The 23,485-nt window shown below is 39.4% G+C and overlaps 1 protein-coding gene across 14 annotated transcripts in view; it reads right to left on the bottom strand.

Annotated features, from left to right (window-relative positions):
- Lekr1 (leucine, glutamate and lysine rich 1) overlaps window positions 1-23,485 on the bottom strand; it is a 176,721-nt gene that overhangs the window by 109,919 nt on the left and 43,317 nt on the right. For 11 of the 14 annotated variants that reach the window (XM_087626818.1, XM_087626812.1, XM_087626823.1 and 8 more), the window contains 2 exon segments: window positions 10,149-10,268; window positions 8,278-8,453 (listed from right to left, as the gene is read on the bottom strand). In XM_087626818.1, coding sequence (XP_087482944.1) covers window positions 8,278-8,453; window positions 10,149-10,268 — 296 coding nt within the window. 14 annotated transcript variants of the gene reach the window in all.

Below are 23,485 nucleotides of genomic sequence, written 5' to 3'. Positions count from 1 at the left end.
CCCCCTTCACTCCATTACTTTTGGCACTGGGACAGCATTCTAGTTTGCTTTCTATGGCTGTGAGAAGCACCCTAAAGCAGGCGCATTTCAGATTACAGCTCAGAGTCTATCGTAAATCAGGGCAGGAGCTCAATCCCAAGTCTGGAGACAGGAAGGAATCGAGGAACCCAGGACTGTTGTTTACAGGCTCGCCCTTCATGGTTTGCTAACCCTGCTTTCTTATACAACCAGGACCACTGCCCTACGAGTGATGGTAGTGCCTGAAGTGGGCTGGACTCTCCATATCAACCAACAATCAAGAAAATGCCCCCACAGACTTGGCCAATCTGATGGGAGCAATTCCTCAGCTAAAGTTCCCTCTTCCTAGGTTACTCTCTAGTGTCAAATTGACAAAAAACAAAACAAAACAAAAACAAAAACACTACCTACACAGGGAGGGAGGGAGGGAAGGGGTGGGAGGTGGGGAGTGACAGACAAAAGCACCCCTGCTACAATTCACATTACCTTTTCATTTTGTAAATATCAAAGTAGAATTAACATTTGTAGTTTTTAAAGTTTGGAACAGTTCACCCCACTACTTATTTACACTAGCAATATCCACTGAAGCAATATATACTATAAAACATGTGCATAATTTAAATTTTCTTTAAAGATTTGAGATTAATTTTAATGGTGTATTTAACTCCAGTTATGTAAAGTGTCCCATTTCATTAAGAGGCTAAATCCACATTTCAAATGCTGATAGCCTCATGTGCCTGGTGGCCACCATACTGAACAGTAGTTGTGACTTTTTCAGGCTTCCCTGGTCTTGGCTCTTGGGATATGCTATTCAGTTTCTTTTCTAAAGCTTGCCGATGTGACAGTTGTTTGCTGCTGTACTCACTAGAACTTCTGCTGGATTTGAAACGCATGCAAAGCTATAAAAGACCGAATCAGCGCCTTTCAGGTTTGCATCTACTTGTCCGGGTTGGCACACCTGTGCCCTAGGGCTGGGCTCAGGATGACAGTAGTGAGCTGGGAGAAAAGCCTCTTACTGTAGCAAGAGCTCAGCTGCATACACCCATGTCTGTGTGCACTCACTTCCTGTTTGAGGACTGAAGCATGCTGTTCTGTGTGTGCAGTCCTGCCTTCCAGCTTTGGAAGGAGGTCCTGTGCTTTTTCTCAAAAACAAAAACAAAAAACAAAACAAACAAATGAACAAACAAACAAAAAAAAAAACAAAAACTACAGCCTAGTACCAGAGAATAGACAGTAAACAAAAATCAAGAAATGGACACAAATAGTGCCAATAGTGACACATATTATTTACTATGAAGCAAAAGACAAAGATCTCGTGGAGGAGGTGCCCTGTAAACTGAAACAGAAACCCTAAGAACTGAGAGGGCAGTAGCCAGTTTCCCTCCGAGAACCTGAAATGTTTCCCTCTACGACACTGTACTTAATGACATCCTTTGATGAGCAGGAGTTCTTAGTCACAGAGTTTATCGATCTTTTGGTTTTTTTGGTTTTTTTTTTAACAGTCCTTACTTTTTGTCTTTCTTCCTTCAGATCATTGAAAGTTTTAATTGTAGAGGTCTTTCACTTCCATGCTTAGATTTATTCCAGTGTGTTATTCATCTATTGTGCACATGATCACACCCTGATTTCCTTTTCAGTCTGTTAGTAATTGGTCTATAGAAAGGCCACTGAATTTTGCATGTTAATCTGGTGTTCATCAGTTATAGTTTCTGGAGACATCTTTAGGGTCTCTTCTGAGTATTTATATCTTCTGCGGCTTCTCTGTTTTATCGAGTGTCTCTCCTTGTCTAGTGCTCTCAGGCTGAGCACTGCATGGAGTGGGAGTGGGGAAAGTGGCAGCAGTGTCTTGGTGCTGGTTTGAATGAGGAAGTTTCGTGTTTCACCCCTTAGAGCTCGATGTTGGCTTAGCTTTGTCACTCACCACCATTCGGCCATGCTCTCTCTTATGCTTCATGTATGTCCCCCAATCCCTGTTACCTCCACTTTGTCGAGAAAACGTCTCCTTAAAGGCTTTTTCTGCATCTAACGAAGTAATCATGTGGTTTCTGGCCTTGAGTTTATCTATGTGTTGGGTTACGTTTACTGATTTGTGTTTGGTGAGGCAGCCCTACATTTCTGGAATGAGTCCAACTTGATTTCTTTCTCAGGTGCTCCTGTCTAAAGTTGGCAGGATTTTACTGAGATTGTTTTAACTCTATATTCATCAGGAAGACTGGTTTACAGTGTCAGGGAGATTCGTTGTATTTGCATCTATCTCTTTTGGTACTAAGTAATACTGACGTATTTTCAAATGTTTCTTTTATTTTACGGAACTTGAGACCCATTGGTTTACCCTCTTTTAAAGGTCTGGTAGAATTCTTCAGTGAATCCATCTGGACCTAATCACTTTTTTTTTCTTTCAGAGTAGTTTTTTATTTAATTTTTTTCACTCCAGATTTTATTCCCTTCCTGGTCCACCCTCCGACTATTCTACCTCCCATACCTCCTCCCTGCCCCGGTCTCCACGAGGATGTCCCCACCCAACCAGACCTCTAAACTCCCTGGGCCTCCAGTCTCTTGAGGGTTAGGTGCATCTTCTCTGACTGAACCCAGACCTGGGAGTCCTCTGCTGTGTATGTGTTGGGGGCCTCATCTCAGCTGGTATATGCTGCCTGGTGGGTGGTCCAGTGTCTGAGAGATCTCGGGGTCCAGGTTAATTGAGACTTCTGGTCCTCCTACAGGATCGCCCTCCTCCTCAGCTTCCTCCAGCTTTTCCCTAATTCAACAGAGAGGTCAGCAGCTTCTCTCCATTGGTTGGGTGCACATATCTGCATCTGACTCTTTCAGCTGCTTGTTGGGTCTTTGGGAGGGCAGTCATGGTAGGTCCCTTTTTGTGAGCGCCCCATAGCCTCAGTAATGGTGTCAGGCCTTGAGGTCTCCCCTTGAGCTGGATCCCACTTTGGGCCTGTCACTTGACCTACTTTTCCTCAGGCTTTTCCATCCCTGCAGTTCTTTTGAACAGGAGCAGTTATGGGTCAGTATTTTGACTGTGGGATGACAACCCCATCCCTCACTTGATGCCCCATCTTTCGGCTAGAGGTGGGCTCTACAAGTTCTCTCTCCCCACTGTAGTTTTACTTAAATAACTGACTTCCTCTTGCTTTAACTTTGATATGTCCCATACCTCCTCCCTGTCTATAAATTCATTAATTTCTTTCAAGTTTTTCCAGTTTAGTGGAATATGTCCTTATGATCCTGAATTTCATTGCTTTTTGTCCTAATGTATTGCTTTTCATCTCTAATTTGGTATTTTTCTCTGTTTCTCTTGACTAAGCTAAACAATTGCCTATTTTATTTGTCTTTATTTTATGTGTGTGTGATTGTGTGTGGTATATATGAGTGTGTGTGGTGTGTGTTTATGTTTGTGTGTGGTCTGTGTGTGTGTTTGTGTGTGGTGTGTGGTGTGTGTGTGTGTGTGTGTGTGTGTTTTATATTAGACAGGGTCTCGTTACGTATTCTTGACTGGCCTGGAACTCACTACATAGGCCAGGCTGTCCTCAGACTCAGAGAGAGGTGTCCATGTGCCACCACACTTAACTCAACTCTGTATTTCATTGAGTCCTCCTATTTTATTTTTTTCATGTCTAGTTCATTAGTACCTCTTCTGGTCTTTATAATTTCTTCCCACCTAGTACTTTTGATTTGGTTTGATTCCAAAGCCTTTAAGATGGATCATTACTTACCTGAGCTCTCTGATTTTTAAAATGTTTATGTGTGTGTATTAAAATATATATATATATGTATATATATATATACAAACATAAAAATGTACATACACATTTTCCTCTTAGAACTGCTCTGTGTCCTATAGGTTTTGCTATGCTGTTTTTATTCAATTCTAGGAGCTTTTTAAACATCTTGATTTCCTCACGGAAACACAAAATAATCTCAAAAACTAACTGAACAATAGACATACAAAAGCAAAACTACCACAAGACATGTATGTAAGGCTGGAAATTAAGAAAGCAGAAAATAAAAAAATAAAACGAATACTTATGGAGTTAATTACTGACACAGCTGGGTTGAAAAGTCACCTTCCTAGATTGCTATCATTCAAGCAGGACCCACGTGATGCTGTGTCAATCAGGGGCCATTCCCTCTGTAGCCTTGGTGTCCCATGTAGTTCTGGTATGTGGTTAAGGAGTTTTAAGTTCTTTTCTCTCATGGCTTCCTCACACTCATGCACTCCACCTTGCCTTCTGATGCTGCAGTTCTGCTCTGTGTGAAGAGTGCCACTTCCCTGAGGTTTTGACTCCTCTCCCCAGAGTAGCTTGATTCAGCCGATGGTCACTGAGGCCAGAAGACCTGTAGCTGGGTACTGATTCTGAGCACACCGACCTGCTCCCTGTGGACATCTCCCCGGGCTTAATGAGTTCATTTGCTGACCCTGTCTCTCGCAAGGAAGCAGCTTATTGTGACTTAATTTGGCTCTTTTCTTTCACCAAGTTTCAATGGTTGTTGTCTGGCCAAACTTCTTATGAGTTGTTACAACACTTCTACTCACTCCAGATAGGGAGGCTACAGCACACTAAAGAATAGATACCACCGAAGTCCAAACTGATGAATCATGAGTTACAGTAACAGAAGTGGCCCAAGGGCAGCTGCATCACCAAGGCCCGCCCCAGCAGGAGGTCCTGCCTTGAATTCCTTCCCTTTCTAAGGAGTTGAAAGCTATCTAGTAAGATAAGGCTTTTCCTTTGGATGTTGCTTTGGTCATAGTGTTTATCACAGCAACACGAAACAAACCAGGTCAACTGCTATTCCTACACTGTCTACAACTGCTTTATCCTTCAAAGCCATGATGGTTACAATCAACTTCCAAATTCCTGCCTGTATTGCTATTTTAACATGAGTCATGAATGCTCTTAATGAAGTCTATATGGTGGATCCTAATGGAAATATTTAATGACATCTACAGTAAAGAATCATTTCCAGTGGTTTTCAATTCACAATGTCCAGATAAACTGGAGAAACCACCATCCTTGATAATGGATGTTATCTGCAATAAACTTATAAAGTATACAGATAGTGGGACTGGAAGTCAACATCCCTAATCCATAGGCTATAAAATGGCTGGTGTCACTTAACAGGCAAGAAAACATTACTAATCTCATTAAATTCCATCACAGTTCTTGGGTGAAGTTTTATTTTGAAAGGAACTTGTTTGTTTAAGACTGGATCTCAGCATGCTACCCAAGACAGCCTTCAATTCCTTGAATAAAGTTATCATCCCCCAAAGCCTTCACATAACCAGAGCAGGAGGCAAGTACCACCAGGCTGAGATCATTTTACTGAGCAAGGGATATCAAAAGTAGGCTTTTGTAAGCCAGTAAGCCACTTTGTAAACAGATGTGCTGTCCCCAGACTTTGCTGGTCCATTTATATTGAACAGGCAGAGTAGACTTCGTATGATTCTCAAAGAGTCCCAGGATTTGAGGATGGCAGATGAAAAGGGGCTTCTATATCAACTCAGCTTTCATTGGCGCCAACAAAAGAGTCAGCCTGTCCTTTGAGCCTTTGAAGCCAGGCAATGTCTTCTCTAGCTATGAAAGCCCTAAACAGAGTCTTTTTCTAGCATAAAGTTGTTTCATAAAAAGCCTGGTATTAAAGATCAAGGGTGATGATGTACCAGGGAGGACCAGAAGTTCAAGCCCATCCTTAGCTACATGGAGAGTTCCAGGGCTGCCATGAGCTAGAAACTCTGTGCCCCAAAGGAATGCCACTGCTTAATGAGGCTATCTTCATCAGTTATCTTAAGCAGATGCAGCTTCTAAGTCAGCATTTGTTGCTTTGTTTTGCACACTTATCTTATGAAGACATTCTTCCTTAAGCCTCCTGAACTAACTTCTGGGAACTTACATTTTTTTTTCTCCTGTAGCTTCTCACTTCTTTCAACCTTCATGAATCCATGTCAGAGACTTTCTCCAAATCATTAAGCTTTAACTTAGGAGAATGTTATGGGGGAAAGCTCGATCAGTAACACATCAGTAATTAATCTCTTCTGTATGTTCACTGAAGAAGTACTCTTCATTTCCTCAAGAACTCCCCTCTGCTTTCACAAGATGGAGGGCTGCACTGTACTAGAGGTCGAACTTTTGACCTGTCTTAGCTTTTGACTTCCTCACTAAGCTTAATCATCTTAGCTCTTGATCTAAGGGAAAGAGATTTACAGCTCTTGGCATTTTTTCCAGCACTTAGCATCCTCTGTGGGGTTATTAATTGGTCTAATTTTGATATCTGTTTTAAGAAGGCCCAAAAGTGAGTGAGAGACAGGGCAATGGCTGTTTTTGATGCAGTCAGAACACAGAAAAATTGTTAAAGCTAAGTATACCTTCTCTTATGGGTGTGGTTCATAGTATCCTAAAACAGTTACACTAGTAACACTGTTTACAGACAAAATAATAAAAAGTATTGTAAGAATTACCAAAATGTGACAGAATGTATGCTTTCCAAAGTGAGCATGTATCATTAGAAACATGACCCAGAGAGACTTACCAGGGTAGCCAGAATCTTTCCATTTATAAAAGATGCAATGTCTGCAAATCACAGCAAGTAAGAGAGGAAGAATTATGCCTTCCCACAAATCATCCAGTGCAATTCAAGTTTGCTCTGTACCCACTATTCTATTTGGTGAAATACAGACCATATTTTTAATATTTCTTTCTAGAAATATTAAGATATTGGAATTGTATACTGAATAGTGTGGGTGGTACCTTATGGAGACTGGGTTCTATTTTGCTTCCTCAGAAGAGTATTAAGGGAGCTGGAGAAATGGCTCAGCACTCAGGAGCACTGCTTAGTCTTAGAGGACCCGGATCTGATTCCCAGCACGCACATGGTAGCTCACAGCTGTCTGTAACTAGTTTCAGGACTTGCAAGCCCTAGATTCCTTGGGTCCCAGGCATACAAGTAGTGCCAGATATTCAGAGTAAAACATTCATGCACATAATTTTTTATTTATTTAAGGGTGTTTTGTTTGATTTGGTTCTTTTCTGGTTTAATGAGCAGTTATTTTGGCTACATTCAAACTATAGAGACTGTTCTCGGGGAAGGTGTCAAAGTATTGACCATGTCTGTCTTAGACGGGCTGCTCAGTCTTCCTTGTACACATGTTCTCCAGAGCAGCAGACATTTGGAAAGCATTCATCACATGCAGAGTCTGCTTTCCCCACTGTCCCTGCACCTGGCTCTTCCCAGAAGCTGGGTCTGCCTTGATCTCTGTCCTCTCATCCTCAGGTTTAAAAGCACACATTTTTCTTTCATACTTTTTGCTTTTATTCAGAATAAACAGTATCCTGACCTCAGTCTATTGGCCTTTAAAAAATAAAAAGAGGAAAGGAATGTATCAAGTTCCATATTCTTTTCAATATTTAAAATAATCTTAACATTCTTTAAAGCAGTTTTAGTTCACAGTAAAAGTGAGGGAAAAGCAGAGTTCTTATATACCTCCTGTCCCACACCACCCCAGCCTCCTCTCCTAGGACATCCTGTACCACAGTGGTATATCCAGTTCAAGACAATCAACTGTGACATTTTATTTTATCCAGGGCTCGCTCACCATTTATACTAGAAGTCACACTTGGTGCTGTATATGCTGGAAGTTTTAGCAAATGTGTAATGCTGTGCATGTACCACTACACGTCTTAGAGAATAATTTCCACGTCTTAAATTCCTCTGTGTGCCATGTGTCTATTCACCCTTGCTCCTAGTCATGGAGTTCACTGTTTTCCAGTTCTCCCTTTCCAACAGTCACAAGGATACAATGCACCATGCTGCCTTTCAGACTGGCACTGTTTTTTCCACAGGGTAAATATCTTCTTTAATGTTCAACAATTCAACTTGAATGATCTTGGCCCCGTCTCTCACAAATGTTGAGTATTTTTGTTTGGTACTTATAATTATTGTTTGGGGGAGACTGATCTAATATTACTACCTAGCCATTGAGATGAAGAGAAAATTAAACAAATCCATTTGCTTAACAAGAGTAATTAGACTTTGGACTATAGCTTAAAATGGATGTATTGCAGCTTATGTTAGATTAGTATATAACTGCTGAGTTCTAGGAAAGGAATGGACCCTAATGTTTATTTACAGTACCAACTAGTAATCAGCTGAAAGAGTGGAGCCTAATTCCTGAAAGACAAGGAAATACTATGACTGCAAAGCTATGATGTACCAGTTACAGACAAAGCAATTAGGCTGTAAATATATGAAACAAACCTGCCAAGGCTGTATCACTTATAGATTTAATTTGTAGAAACACTTCTCCTTTCAGTGAAGTCCAGTTTTGAAAATTATCATTTATTTCATATTTAATACTTGTTAGTTCCCTTTTAGTAAAAGTAAGTAATAAAAGAGTCTTATTCCAGAAGTATTTGTATTCTGACAATCTTTGACTGCAATTAGTAAAACAAAAAATTAGATTTTTAAACATAGAAAGCACAACAGCACACATTTCTTCAAAAGTGGTTTATCATGATCATATAATCCATTGCTTAATGGAAGTAACTTTAAAAGTTAAAGGAAGCCTTCAACACATTTGTAGACACAACAGATATAATCTGAAAACAGTGAGAGTACACTCAAGTATACAGCAATTCCAAATGTCTTCTATTTTAACTGCAAAGAGGCCAGACATCTTTATATGCAGTAATCCAGACATGGCTGAGGCTACTTCAGGAGCCAAGCAACTGGCAGTCAGAGCTGCCTGGTGCTATTAATCTGCTGGCTCACTACTGACTTTCTTAAAGTGGGCCAAGGAGCATTTTAATGATAAAAAAAAATGTTCGTCTTGGGGACTGGGAGCAATAAATGAGTGGTTAGTAGAACTGGCTGCTCTTCAGAAGACCCAGGTTCATTCCCCAGCATCCACATGTTAGCTCACAATCATCTATAATCCCAGTCCCAGGGGAATATAATGCCTCTGGGGAAACCACATGCATGTGGTACACAGACACACATACACACACATACATGCACACACAAAAGTATGAGCAGACTTTCTTCATGTGTCCATTCAACAGTGTTTTACTATCAGTTATACATAAGGCATTTATGAAAGGAAGGTAAGTGGCCAGCAGATTATCAACAGATACATTAAAGAACCAGAAGATTTTATAAGCTGTGGTATTAGAGTAGATTGAAAACAAAAACCCAACATCCATCTGCTTATCCAGCATCTTTTGTTTTAGTTATCCTGTATCTATGTCTTTTATTATATTAATTTAAACTATTTTTCTTTTTTCTAAGTACTAAAAGTTAACTGACATAAAATAAAGGATCATTTTTATAGAGGTTCTCAGTATATAGAGGGGCATAGACTTCCTAGGGGCTCTTGGGGGCGGGGTGGTTTTGTGCACTGGATTTTATCTTTATGTATTATAAACCTTCCAGAGATTCAGTGGGAGGAAATTAACATTATTTGTGCTGGAGAGTTCCAAATATAAGGGTCTATATTATCACATAGAGAGATTTTCTGTTCCATCAGATCAATGACCAAGAACTATTAATCAAGAGGAAAGTGGAGGGGCTGCTGAGCAGGTCCAGAGCTTGGCACAGCCTGAGCCCTCAGCTCAGATCCATGCCTACTCATGTAAAAGCCAGCTGACAGTGCATGGCCAGAGGCCCAGCTTAGGGGAGGCAGACACTTGAAGATCCCTGGATAGATAGAGCCTGGATGGCCAGCAAGTCCAGCCAAATGTAAGCTCCAGGGTTACTAGGAAGATCTGTCTCAGAAATAATGTAGAGAATAGTGGAGGAAGACATAAACATTTGCACACGCACACGGACATGCACGGACACACTAATCACCACACTATACACACACAGAAATGCATTAGCTACTATGCTTTCATTTTAAATGTCACCACAGAGAAAGAACAAAACCGCGGTGTTAACAAAACAAGCTGTTTGCTCGATTACATTTTATTAGTAAAACAATTCAGTTGATATGACAATATAAAGTGAAGCTGTTTTCATTTTTTTTTCAAGGTGAGAAACCATATATTCTACTAAATGCTTGAATTCATAAAGTAAGCATTTGCTGTATGTTCTTAATACTTATAATTTTCAGTTCTTAAAGACAATCTTACCTGAAGACTTGAGATTGTTTTTGTTTAATTTTTAACTCAAGTTGTAGATGACTTAATTCTTTCTGTACTCTCTGAAATTCATTTTGTTGCTTTTTTAACTGCATGCTTGCATGTTGAACTCTAAAAATATAAACAAACAATACCACTGCACATTTCAGTATTTCATAATAAATATCATTTTAAAATTAAAAATAATTTAGTAAAATAAGTAGATGAAGAAACTATATATACTATACTAAAAAAATTACTATAGACAAAAATATGCAAAAAACTACACCAGTTATTACTCCAGGTGAAAAGAGAAGCATTTATAGGTGGGAAGTAAATATATAAATATTATTTAAAATAGAAAAAAGTTCATTTAATTTTATTAATGATACATAATTTAAAATGTTAAATATTACAGAAATTAGTATAAGAAAAAAGAGTAGCATTTGCTTTTATCCCAATTCCCACTACCAAAGGCAATTGCTTTCATTTTTCTCCTGTTCCCACTAGTATTTATTTCTATGCTACTAAATAACATGTTTGTATTATTTCTTAATATTTTATCTTATATACAAATCAGTTAGGAAATGGTTCTGCTCCATATAACTAAGACTTCATCATACACCCACAGTTTCCCATGAAACATGCAGGGTATGGTGGCGCATACCTATACTCCCACAACTCAGCAAGCTGGGGCTAGAGGACCACAGCACGTTTGAGGCAGAGTTGCTCTTTACAGTGAGTTTTAGGCCTGCAGGGTACAAAGAAAGACCTTTCGAGAAACAAACAAATTGTGCAGGTCTAACCGTATGTAATGTTCTCAGGGCCCCATGGGCCTTCCTACTCTCTGGTCTACCGTGCAGGAGTAAAGATTACTTTATTTTCATGGTCCACAATAGTGACAAAGGCATCAACCAGTACATTCCCATTTCAGAACAGCAGCAGCAAGAGAACGATGCTTTGAAATCAATCTTCACAAAGGACCCCTGAATACTTCTCATGAATTTAAAGCACATGGTTACACTTAGCTTCAAGCAAAACTGGATGTAAGTCCTTGAACTGGTAAAATTGGCCTCCAGGTTTATTAACAGTTCTGTTATAAAAGTGGAAAGGACAAGGGACACTGTGGTGGAGCAGCAAATAAAAACATCTTCCTAGACATTGTGAGACACCCATGGCTGCCCGCAATCCTTCTAATTATCGTTCCAATACTGTTAAAATAGCACTTGTTATTAAGTTACATTCAATATTTCTGTCAACTTCACTGCTGAACATACATTATGTCAGGTTGCATTTAATATTTGCTGATGAAATTATAATGGTCTCCTTTTTCTTCTCTCTTTTCTGTGTTCCTCTCATGAATTTTCCTGACTTTTTGCCAAGAGGCAGGCTTGCTGGAGCTCCCAATCGTCTGAGAGTTCCCTCTTACAGAAGCTGCCCTCGTGTCAATCTCATGCAGTGTGTATATGTATCCACTGCTGCTCCAGTCTCTCCCTTTCTTCCGGTTTACTACCCCTGGTGGGATACATTCTCTAGTTTTCTCTATATTACGAGACTCTGAGATGCTGAGTCTCTGAGAGTATAACTCAGAAAACAAAACTAAGCATGTCCTCATACTTATTAATTTACAGATAAATAAGGAGAGAGAAGAAACCCTTTCCCCACAGAGGATTTTTAATTAATACAGAAAGAATAAAGGAAAGAAATACCCTGAAAGAGAAGAAGAGGCAATCACAATAAAAAACTATTTCAGACTAATTCTATTGACAGCTGTGTTAACGACAAGTGAAGGTTTCAGGGCAAAAAGAGCATGTATAGTTTCCAGTTATCTGCCCAAGATATTATTTATAAAAAGCAATGAGTGTAGAGGAAAAACACCAGGAAAACAGGAATGCCCTCACCAGTACATGCAGACATCACCATGTTCACCTCAAGACACCTGACGAGGGCCATCACCTATGTGGCGTTCCCTCCAAAAGTGAACTCAATACAAATGTCAGACAAACACAAACTGCAAGACAGTCTTGAAGCCACCAGAATTCTTCACAAGTGTCGAAGTCGTGAGGACGGGGGCTGAGAAACTGTGAACTCGGAGAACAGTAGACATTCTACACTCACCTTTGAACTAGGAAAATGACACGAGTAGAAAAATGATAAAGTCAAATAAAATCTGTAGGTCAGTCAATAGCATTATACCAACATTAATCTGTAATTTATAACTGTACCATAGCTATACAAAGCACAAAATTCGGAGAATCAGCATATCTGTGAACTCATGAACTATTTTTGAGACTTTGTGTAGTTTACAAATATTTCAAATGTAAATGTTACAAATATATCACTTGTGCACATGCAATAAGTAATTTTTATATGTCAAATGTTTAATATAAACTGTAGTATAAAAGAATAGGTGTCTTTTTAAATATTTTACATAATATAGTATTTTATTTAGAAAAAATAGCCTTCACAGCCAATATATTACCATATATATCTATTATTAGAAGAAGAATAAAATAAAGTGGGGTCCTATGGAATGTTATAACAAAACCAAACAAAGCAAGAATAATTAGTAAATCCGTGTGATGATAAAGTCAATCCTGATATTGTAGATAAAACAGATTTCTATGTCCTGGCCTGAAAGAGAAGAAAAGGCAACATGTAGCTCACACATCAGTAAGCATGACATGAAAACATGAGTTTGTATGTCACCTAATATACATACTTATGTATGTGTTGTGGTTTAAATGAGAACCCCCCCCACACACACACACACATACCCTGGCTCACTTGGTTGCCAACTGGTGGTGTCATTTGGGGAGGTTCTAGGACCTTTAATGCATACTGAAGGAAGTATGTCATGGTCAAAGGCTTTGGGGGCTCACAGCCTTTCCCCAGGATGCGTGCTCTTGCTCTCTCAGCTGCCTGTTCCTGCTAAGTCTGCCTGTTGGATGTCTTTCCCTCCAGTATGGACTCTGTCCCTATGGAATTGTAAGGCAAAATAAACTCTTTCTTCTGTTAAGTTGCTTTGGCCACTGTATTTTAACACAACTACGACACAGTCTACTAATTAAAACTTTAGAAAAAAATGAAAACAATCTTTGTCAATGTTAAAACAGATTTATCTGAGGCACAGAACCAGAACCGAGACAAATGGACAAGAAAACTTTCGGGATTTTTCTACGATATTTAGATTATTTACAATGAAGATATAATTATGTATTGCTCAAAAATAAAATATTAGACAGTTTGATAACCTACACAGTAGGTTATACAGTATATACACACACACACATACACACACACACACACACACACACACACATATATATATATATATATATATGAAGATTGGGTTTCTAAACAGGAAAATGTGTGGAAACATTAGAAAGTAATTTGTTTACTTAAGACAATGCTATGATTTTTTTAAAATATGCTTTAAACATGCCTTGATTTATAGACTTCAAATACCAAAATTCAGTTAGAAAATAATTCTCAGCCTATGTTTTTATAAAATATTTTATTGTTTAATTGCAAATATAGGTGATAGAATACTTTGTAAAGTCTATCTTTCAGGATATTTCCTAAATGGATGTTATGTGTAAAAACGTAGCTATACTCCCTGGGAAGATTGGTGCTTTGGCTATGCTTGGTACTTACTCACTTCAAATACAACCAATATGCTTAAACACTGCATGCCTAGAAAAGCACGGGTGTTCACTGTTACTGTAGACATCATCCTGTAAAATAATTCACAGGATACAGTACAGGATGTACCGTGTAAGCACACATTTTTCTCCCAGCAGTCATAATTCTGCACAGAATCTGAACACTGCATGGTTGTGAGGACACGATGTTGTCTAGTCAGAGAGTGTTCCTGAAAATGGAGACTAACAGCATGTTCTAACAGAGAGAACCTTGTTCTGGGAGACAGGTGACTTATGCTATAAGCCTCTTGCCTGCACAGCCATGAGAACAGACACATTTATCACCACTGTCTACTTCCAAGTTTCCCCCTCATCATCATGATTAAACTAACTTGTATGAGAATCACTGGGTTACAAAAACAAATAAGGGAATGTAATTAGCCTCTCAATTATTTTATTTGAATTACCTACTAATATCACCCAAAATGAAAACAATCCCAAGGAAAGTACTTTTAAATTCGCCTTAACGTTTCTCCACTCTGTAATAGAACATGCAAGAAGCATAAGAAAACTGTAGGGGTTTACCACCTGCAATCCACACTCTATTTTTGTCAAGGTTTTGGGTCTAAGGATTAATTTATTTTACAGTCTTCCCCTCCAACTGATTTTGCAGCAATCAAAGATGACAGATGGGGGCTTGGAGCCTGAAAAAAAACAAAGTAGTGAGTTTTCAGGATCATACACTCTCAGGGTGTCACCTTCTGCATGTCAAGGGGACAATCAGGACCACCAAGAATCCTCCAAAACATCTGAATCTTCAGCTCCCGGGAGACGAGTTTCTGAGGGAACATAAGCTGCCAATTATGAAAAGTGTCCCCTGAACTGTTCTGGAGTTAATTCCTACCTGAGTCTATCTAGAACATTCAGTGACATTTCAAGAAAGAGGACTAGAGAGAGGGGAGTAAAGATAGTATAGCTAGATAGGTCACTAAGGAGTCAATGAAACCAGAAAGAAGTGTGCAGAGAAACTGTGAGCACTGTGAGAGAGCCTAGGGCAGAGACCAAACTCCTTTACACATATTAGCAGGAGCTACTGCATCAAACCAGGATGAATGCTCTGGGCCAGAAATGCCTCTAGCACAAAAGTACAGAGAACAGAAGCAACATTTTAAACACAATTATTAATGAAAGCATTTAGTTCCCTTTTGAATGTTACTTGCTTTAATGTAAAAAGTTAATGTGGAACTTACTTATATCATCCTGCAGAATTCTTACATACCAAAACATATCTTTTGCTAAAGTTACTTAAATATTAAATCACAATCATCATCCCACATGTTAATAACATACCTAACAGACCAAACAAGGTCAGACAGAGGAAGGCATCTGCATTGGATTGAATCCATATTGCTTTTTAAGTATACCTTATTCACATAAACTCTCTGGGCATTATTTTGTTTTTTAATTATTTACTTATTTTCCAACCATCTCTTTACTATGTGGTTGTTAAGCTATTAAAATAACTGATTTTTCTTTAATTAAATATAATTTTCTTTAGGTTTATCAATCTAGAAATGAGTTTTGGAATATTAACTGTAATTTAAAAATAAACATTTTGGGATTATGAGACTGAGTAATTTCACACACAAAAGTTAAAGGCAAAATAGTTTACTGTAAATGGAAGATGATTTGAGGGAAAGTGAAATCCCTGTTACATTAAAGTATTCTTAATAAAATCACATTGTTCATATAAAACACTTCTTCAAATACTGCCATTATTTTAGGGGACATTCAGGCCTCCTTTTCTGTACTCTATTCTGTAGATATATCTGGATAATGGAGTACTTTCCTGGCATGCTCAGTCCATGGGTTAGATTCCCATTACATAATGTCTGTCTGTATGTATGTACTTATGTATGTGGAATATTTGCCAGATTGCACATTTACATATATATTTCCTTATTATTCCCTAAAAAATACAACTTATGATAGTTACATTCCATTAGTTATTTAATACAATATAGTTTAAAGCTTAGAAAAAGATGTGCTTTTTCATAAGGAACTTGAGCATTATCTCAAGGCACAGTCCTGAACAAATTCCTCGAGATAGCAAGGAATGGCTGGATTCAGTGTCACACAATTTGTTTTCCAATAGCAGGATGTTTGTTGTGTCTCTACTTGTTCTCTCACATTTCTGATAAAGCAATGCTCTACTAATTCTAAAGGGTGGAAAAGCATGTACAACACTCTTTGGGAATCCCTGAGGTGTGAAGATGTTTTGAGACAGTGATACTTTGAAGCACATGCTAGTGTAGAATTTCTGCACTGCCAAGGCTTGTCCTGAACATGACCGTGATCATGATCCTCCTTGCTTTAGCCTCCCAGGTGCCAGGATGATAGGCATAAAGCAGCCATGGTGGATAAACAGCCTTGTTCATGGCACCTAGCTGTTTTTGTTTTGTTTTCAAGACAGGGTTTCTCTGTGCAGCCCTGACTGTCCTGGAACTAGCTCTGTGGACAGGCTGACATAGAACTCAGAAATTTGCCTCTCTCTGCTTCCCAAGTGCTGGGATTTAAAGGCGTGAGCTACCAGCACCTGGATATTACCGAGTGTTTTATCTACCAACTGTAATTACCTTCCCTTGGAAAACAATGAATCCTTAAGTCAAGAGCCTTTCCTTCCACACTTCCAGCTCCAAACAATCACATGAGATGACTATCATCCCCTACTCAATAGAGTAGGCTAAAGAGATTACTCACCCCAAACTAGAGTTTTGGGATTTTGCTTGTTTTGTTTTAGGCAGGGATCTTTCCTTGAGACTAGAGAAAAGAGCAGGCAGTCCCTCTCAAGTAGCAGTAAAGACATTAAAAGTAAAATTATAAACTGTGACAAAAGAGATTGTCTGACAAAAGAAAGTCAGCATGGGAAGAGAAGCAGTGATGAAAGACAGTGTGAAAATCCTAAGGATAGTTGCATCCTTTAGATTATTCTGAGCTAGCTCACAGGCCTAGCCCATATATCAACTTTTCCTTGAAATCTATGATCCACTTAAATACATGTCTATCCTAGTCCAAGCTAAGCATTTAGTTACATAAAAGCAAGAGTCCTAAATAACTCCACAGTTGATGATCTATCACATATAAACCTTACAATTAACCTATTAAAGGTTGGTATGTGTTGGGGTAACCTTCTTACCTTGTATGAAGGTATGTCTCTGTATTTTCAATTGTTGGTTGCTGTGCCAGCAGAGAGCTAAATGCTAGCTTGGTACTGTCATTTTTATGGCCCATCACCAGCCTTACATTTGTAAATACTTGTCCTTCCACACCTGCTCAGATACCTGAAGGTCAGTCAGACAGCCCTCTATGCCTACAGGCAATCTAAAAGATATGTCTTGCTATTGATTGGTTGTAATAAAGAGCTGACAACCAGTAGCTGGGCAGGAAGCGGGGGTGTGAACTTCCAATAGAGAACGATTCTGGGAGAAGAAAGTGTGGAGCAGAGACTGAAGGAAAGGCCATCCAGAGACTGCCCCACCTGGGGATCCAGCCCATATACATACAGACATCAAACCCAGACAATATTGCAGATGCCAAGAAGTACAGCTGACAGGAGCCTGATATAGCTGTCTCCTGAGAGGCTCTGCTAGAACCTGACAAATACAGAGGTGGATGCTCACAGCCAACCATTGGACTAAATACAGGGTCCCCAATAAAGGAGTTAGAGAAAGGGCTGCAGGAGCTGAAGGGGTTTGCAACTCCATAGGAAGAACAACAATATCAACCAAACAGATCCCCCAGAGCTCCCAGGGATTAAATCACAAACCAAAGAGTACACATGGAGGGACCCATGGCTCCAGCTGCCTATGTAGCAGAGGATGTCCTTGTCGAGTGGGAGGAGAAGCCCTTGGTTCTGTGAAAGTTCAATGCCCCAGTGTACAGGAATGCCAGGGTGGGAAGGTGGGAGGAAGGGAGTACCCACTCATAGAAGCAGGGGTTGGGGGGGTATAGGATAGTGGGTTTCCAGAGGGGAAACTGGGAAAGGGGATAACATTTGAAATGTAAATAAAGAAAAATCTAAGAAAAAAAAGAAAAAGAAAAAGAAAAAAGAAAGGACAGATTACAAGTTTAGAGTAGCTGGAGCCTGACCTAGCAAAAGACCTAAGCTTTAAACTACATAGAAGACTCTGAGACATTACTGCTTGTGGGTCAGAGGAGTCCTGCTATACTGTGAAGACTAGATGTTTCTGTTAGCCCTTAAGAATGAAGAGCAGAGGCTAGCAAGGTAGGTTAGGGACACTTGCTCTTCAGAGGGCCTGGGTTAGGTTCCCAGCGGCACATGGGGGTTCACGGCCATCTGTAACTTCAGTTCCAGGGGATCCTACTCCTTCTGACCTCTGAGGACATATAGTGCACATACATACATGCAGACAAAACTCTTGTGTATATATACATAAAATAAACATTAAATTTATTTTTGAAAAGAATGGAAAACACATTCTTAAATAAGCAAATGACAAGTAGGCAATTAAGAGAAAAATATTCTAGGTAAAAAATTGGGGAGAGGGTAATCACTAAACGGCAGAGAAATGGAAACTGACATAGTAACTTAATGTGATCATTTTTAAACAGTGAACATGGATAATATTGGCAAAATACAACAGAACAGTGTTTTCTCACCTCCTCAAGGAAGCAGAGGTTTTTAGTCAGAGACTTCTATAGTACATTCTGAGATTATCATCAAGAAACCTAAAATATTTGTTCAAATTCTCTGACTTGGTAATTCTACCCCTATAATTCTAGCCTACAAAAATAGATTTAAATATAAGAAGCCTTGTGCCTGGTTGGTTTTGAAGAAAGACCATCACAGTAATTCACAGTAGCAAAAATCTGATAACAATAAACTTTTGAGAAAGAAAAAAATGACTGATTTATTCAATGTAGCATTTGTCATTAAATAGTATTTACAATGGTTCTATAATAACACAGAAGATGTTTATATTATGGTGTAAGGCGGTTTAAGTTAAACTAAATTGCATACATGTCTTTAGACTATATATACATACAAACGTAATTCAGGTCATTCTCTACAGAAATGTGCAGAAGTTATCTATCACCGAGTAGTTTACAGGGATGGGTTGTAACTGAAGGCTTCCCCTAATAAGGAAGTAATCACCACCAGGAACCCTAAAAGAGAATCAAAGGCTACTAGACTCTACTAGAGCGCAGTTGCTCTGGGTAAGAGTCTTGTTCAGATGCCTTGTCCTTCCTTCATTGCTGATGGCTATGAAATGTGGAACAGTTCCTAGAAACCAATTTTTATACAATTTTATAATCCTGTTCAGGATATCATCTGTAATACATATACATACATAAATATATACATATATATGGTCATTAACTAAACCTGTTTACTATGCTCCTAATATTAAAAAACCACAAAATTATTACAGAAAAATCACTTATTTTGGCTGCCAAACCTTCTGCTTGCAAACTCCTTTCTTATTGAAATAGATGTTTAATATGAATTAGTAATGTACACCTGTAATCTCAGTACTCTGAAGGCTGAGGCAGGAGGATCACAGCAAGCTGGAGGCCAGCCTGGACTGCCCAGCTAGTTCAAGGTCAGCACAACTACAAATCAAGACCATCGCAAAAGAAAACCAAACCACATTATATGTGACTTTTGAGATTCATTAATGAGTATCTTTAAAAAAAAAAACTGATTCTAGAAAACTAACAATCCACTTAGAAAATAATATAAAGGACAATCTTTCATCTATTTCAAAACATCCCATAATATTCACATAAAGGTAAGAAAGTTGATCTTTATTAAAGGATAGATACTGATTAGGCAAATATTGACAAGATCCTGTTGAAACTTGGTTCTGTTTGCTGCTGCTGCTGCTGCTGCTGTTACTGAGTACCAAGTCTGAGTGATTTGCTGAGTAACCATTTGCAGGGCTAGGGAGGACTTAGTAAACTGTCAGCTGGACAAGCATGAGGATATGGGTGTGGGTACTCAGTATCCACATAACAGCTGAACAATGCATGCCTATAACCCAGTGCTGCGAGCTGGAAGGGAGGGGCAGACACAGGAGCATCGCTGGAACTCAGTGGCCAGACAGCCTACCTCAGTTGGTAGAAAGAAAAGCCTCTCAGGTTATAGAGAGAAAAGTAGAAGGAGGAAGATAAAAACACCCAATATCCACCTATAGCCTCCTCGGGCACACATGCACATATACACATTATTCACAGCAATGTGCATACACATGAACATGCACTTACATGAGCATGTATATGCACTACATATGTATCCATACAAACAAAGGTTTCTGAAGACTGAGATGTTCAAGACCAAGTACTATTGAATCTAGTAAGGTCTTTCTTGCTCATGGGGAGGCTTCTGGTCTCAAGGTGCTAGAAGGAATGGCATAGTGAGGCAGAATGTTGGCTCAGGACTCTTCTTTTGATAAAATCCAAGTCCTACTGAAGTAGGAGCCCAACCTTAGGGACTGTTTCAATATTAATTACATCCCAAAGACTCACCTTTAAAACCATCTAACCATCTCTCAATAAAGAAACTCAACTGAGTTTTGGTACAGGCAATGCATATCTACAGCACAGCATTCTACCCATGTCATCAACACTAGGTCCTCCCCAAGCACATGGCATTTATTTCCATCCCAAGCATCAGTCTTAACTCAGTTCAACACGAACCCAAACATTAACTGTCCATGCAGTGATTCAAGATAGGCTCACTCCAGCTCTGGACCTGTGAAATCAGTGGGAGCATCTATGTGTAACAGTGGAGGAGGACGGGATAAACATCCCATTCCAAAGGCAGATGAAAGGAATGGAAAGGAATAGAAAGCAAAGGAATAACTGGCTGAAAGCAGGTCTGAATCAGGAGGGCAGACCACAAATCACAGAATTCCAGAATAATCCTTCACTCCGTACCTCTTCTCATGACACCCTAGATGGAGCTTCAAGGTCTTGGGCACCCTGCCCTTAAAGTGTTTCTGGGATCAGACTCCTGGGCTGTGTAACACAGGCTGTCTGTGGCTGATTGCTTTTTCTAGGCTGCTGCCACACGGTGCCCGGAGCTATGACTTCTGGGATCCCACTGCACAGCACTGCCCTCAGTGCTGGTTACTTTCCCCATCGGTATGACCAAATCCCCAACAGAGATGGCTGAGGGTATGTAAAGCATGGTGGGGTTTGTGACAGCAGAAGCATGTGGAAGAGGTTCTCACATGTAGGTAGATCAGGAAACAGAGTTTTGGGCTAGAGCAGGCATCTATCACCTTCTAACAACCTACTTATGCAGGTGGTCCACAGTCCAAAAGGCACCAGAACTTCCTCCAAACAGTACCATCAGCTAGGCACCCAATGTCCTAAATGGAGGACACTCTGTGGTCAAACTCTGACACTGTAGTAGTGAATCTTTCAAAGATTCTTACTTAATACTGGCCTGGCCTCCCAAGGCAGTTGGCAAACATTTAAAAATGTTGATGGGCCCCTATAGCCTGTAGTCTGTTTCCCTATGGAATTAGCATCAGATGGATGCAAATATTGCTGTTAGTTTGGATCTGGTCCATGTGTTAAAGAATAGGGCTCCCCGGCGAGGAACTATTGGAAGGAACACTTTAATAGATGAGGTCTTATAGGCTTGGGTCTGGAAATTGCTCCCAGCAGTTCTTCATTACTCTCAAGTTCAACCTTCTACACTACCCTAGGAACCACAATTGCTATTGTAGCTTTTTCTCTAATTTCCAACTAGGGATATTCTCATCTCCACATTTGTCAGCATTCTGATGACCACATCCAAGAACCATCTAAAACTTTACAAATCTTCTCCAGTTGTCTGTCATCTTACCCCTCATCTGAGTCAACCTAAATGCTCTGTCTGTTCATGGCGTTTAGGTCATTTAGCTCTGTGCTCTTCTAAAGTCTTCCAGCCTCTACTCATGTGCTCTTGACAACAATTTCATATCTTAGCCCACTTTTGAGAATACCATTGACTGTGTGATTTATAAAGAAGAAAGATTTACTCAGCTCATGGTAAATTAGCTCTGAGGGGCTAAGAGTTCCAAGGTAAAGAAATCAGATCTGGTGAGGGCTTCCCTGCTGATGGGAACACTATGAAGTCCCTGAGGTGGCACAGGACATCACCTGAAAAGTGAGGTTACACCTGGTGTTTGTAACAGACACCTTCTCCAAATAATCCTCCAGTGGGCTCATTTCCTTCTAAGGGCAGAGTGCTCAGGACTACTTTCCAAAAGGTCACCCCTGCTAATGCCTTGGAGGAGGAATTAGTCTCAATGATTTTGTTGGTAGGTATGTTCAAACTATAGCACAAATTATGGAAAACAAATGAATGTGTGACTATACAATATTTGCTAATGAACCCAAGTAACACAATTAAGCACTGGTCTACAAATATGCTTTTCCTTGAATAGTCTCAAGATAAGAATGCATGAGTTTCTCGAACATGCAGGTAACTAACTATACAGTATTCAAAGAACTGCTAAAATGTGTGATTTCCTTGCCTTGCCTTTTTATTTGAAGCAGTAATAACTGGTTTAATAAATGGAAAAGAGACTATGTGGCAGCTTCCAGTCTGTATTTTTACCTTCTGATAAAACTGTAATGAGGTAGGTGGAAAAAGGTTAAAGTTTTAAATAAAAAATGTGCGGCATGCCATTATGAAATTATGGCTTCAAAAACAAGCAGGTTATGAACTAGGAGAACAAGGAGGCAGACAAGGGCCTCACCGTGTGCTGCTGTTGGTAAAGAAAGCAGAAAGAGGCATGTGCATACATGCCTTGGTGCTGCTGGGAAGATCGAAACACCTTCCTGGTTACAAGAGTCTGCTGTGACATCTGGTCTGCTCAAGCAGCCAAGGAAGAATGAGGAGAGAAACGGAGAAATGGCATTGTTTAGGCATAGCAGAGGAGAAGAAAAGTTGTTAGAAATACTTTTATTTTCCTCTTAAAAACATAATAAAGGAAAAATCTGAGTTAGTATATTTACTTCTAAGTCAAAGATGATTCAGGGCTGGAGTAGTGCTGCAGTGATACTTGAAATGCCACCCAACAATACTCAAAGAATAATTCAACAAAATATTTACATTGGCCAAACTCTAAGGAAAACACTCAGCTATTGATTATGAAATCGTGTAATGATGTTCAGACAGAGAGCTCCTGCAGTCAGCCAAGAAGCCATCTTACTCTGCCAGGTTTCCTGCCATCGAGATTTAACTGAACATTATCTAACTCAGACCCTGTGGCAATGTTTCATGCCTACTGCCAATGCCATTATGAAAGGCAATGACTGTTTCTAGATAAAACAATAGCATCATAATCTCAAATGAGGTGGATACTGAGGAATTTTCTGAAAAGTTGCTCGTGAATAGCCAGTTAGCAATATCAGTACCCTCACTGTCTGTGATAGATAGAACCCAGAGGTGGGCTGCTATGAAACTTAACCTGGGTCACACTACATGAAGTCTTACGAAGAGTCACAAACTGGTCCTTGTACATGTTTTACTTGATTTACAGAGTAGATTTATTTTTTAATAACCACCAAGATTTAAACATTAAGATATTTTGCAAAAAGATCCAGATTCTCTAAGATATGTGCCTATAAAAAAAATGCTAGTAAAACCCATTAATGGGCATAAGTGGGGACTGCAGAGATGGC

Source organism: Rattus norvegicus, chromosome 2 (genome assembly GCF_021556685.1).
Source record: "Rattus norvegicus strain SHRSP/BbbUtx chromosome 2, alternate assembly SHRSP_T2T, whole genome shotgun sequence".
Classification (NCBI taxonomy): domain Eukaryota; kingdom Metazoa; phylum Chordata; class Mammalia; order Rodentia; family Muridae; genus Rattus; species Rattus norvegicus.
Note: the sequence above shows the minus strand (reverse complement) of the source record. Positions and strands in the feature narration are given on the sequence as shown.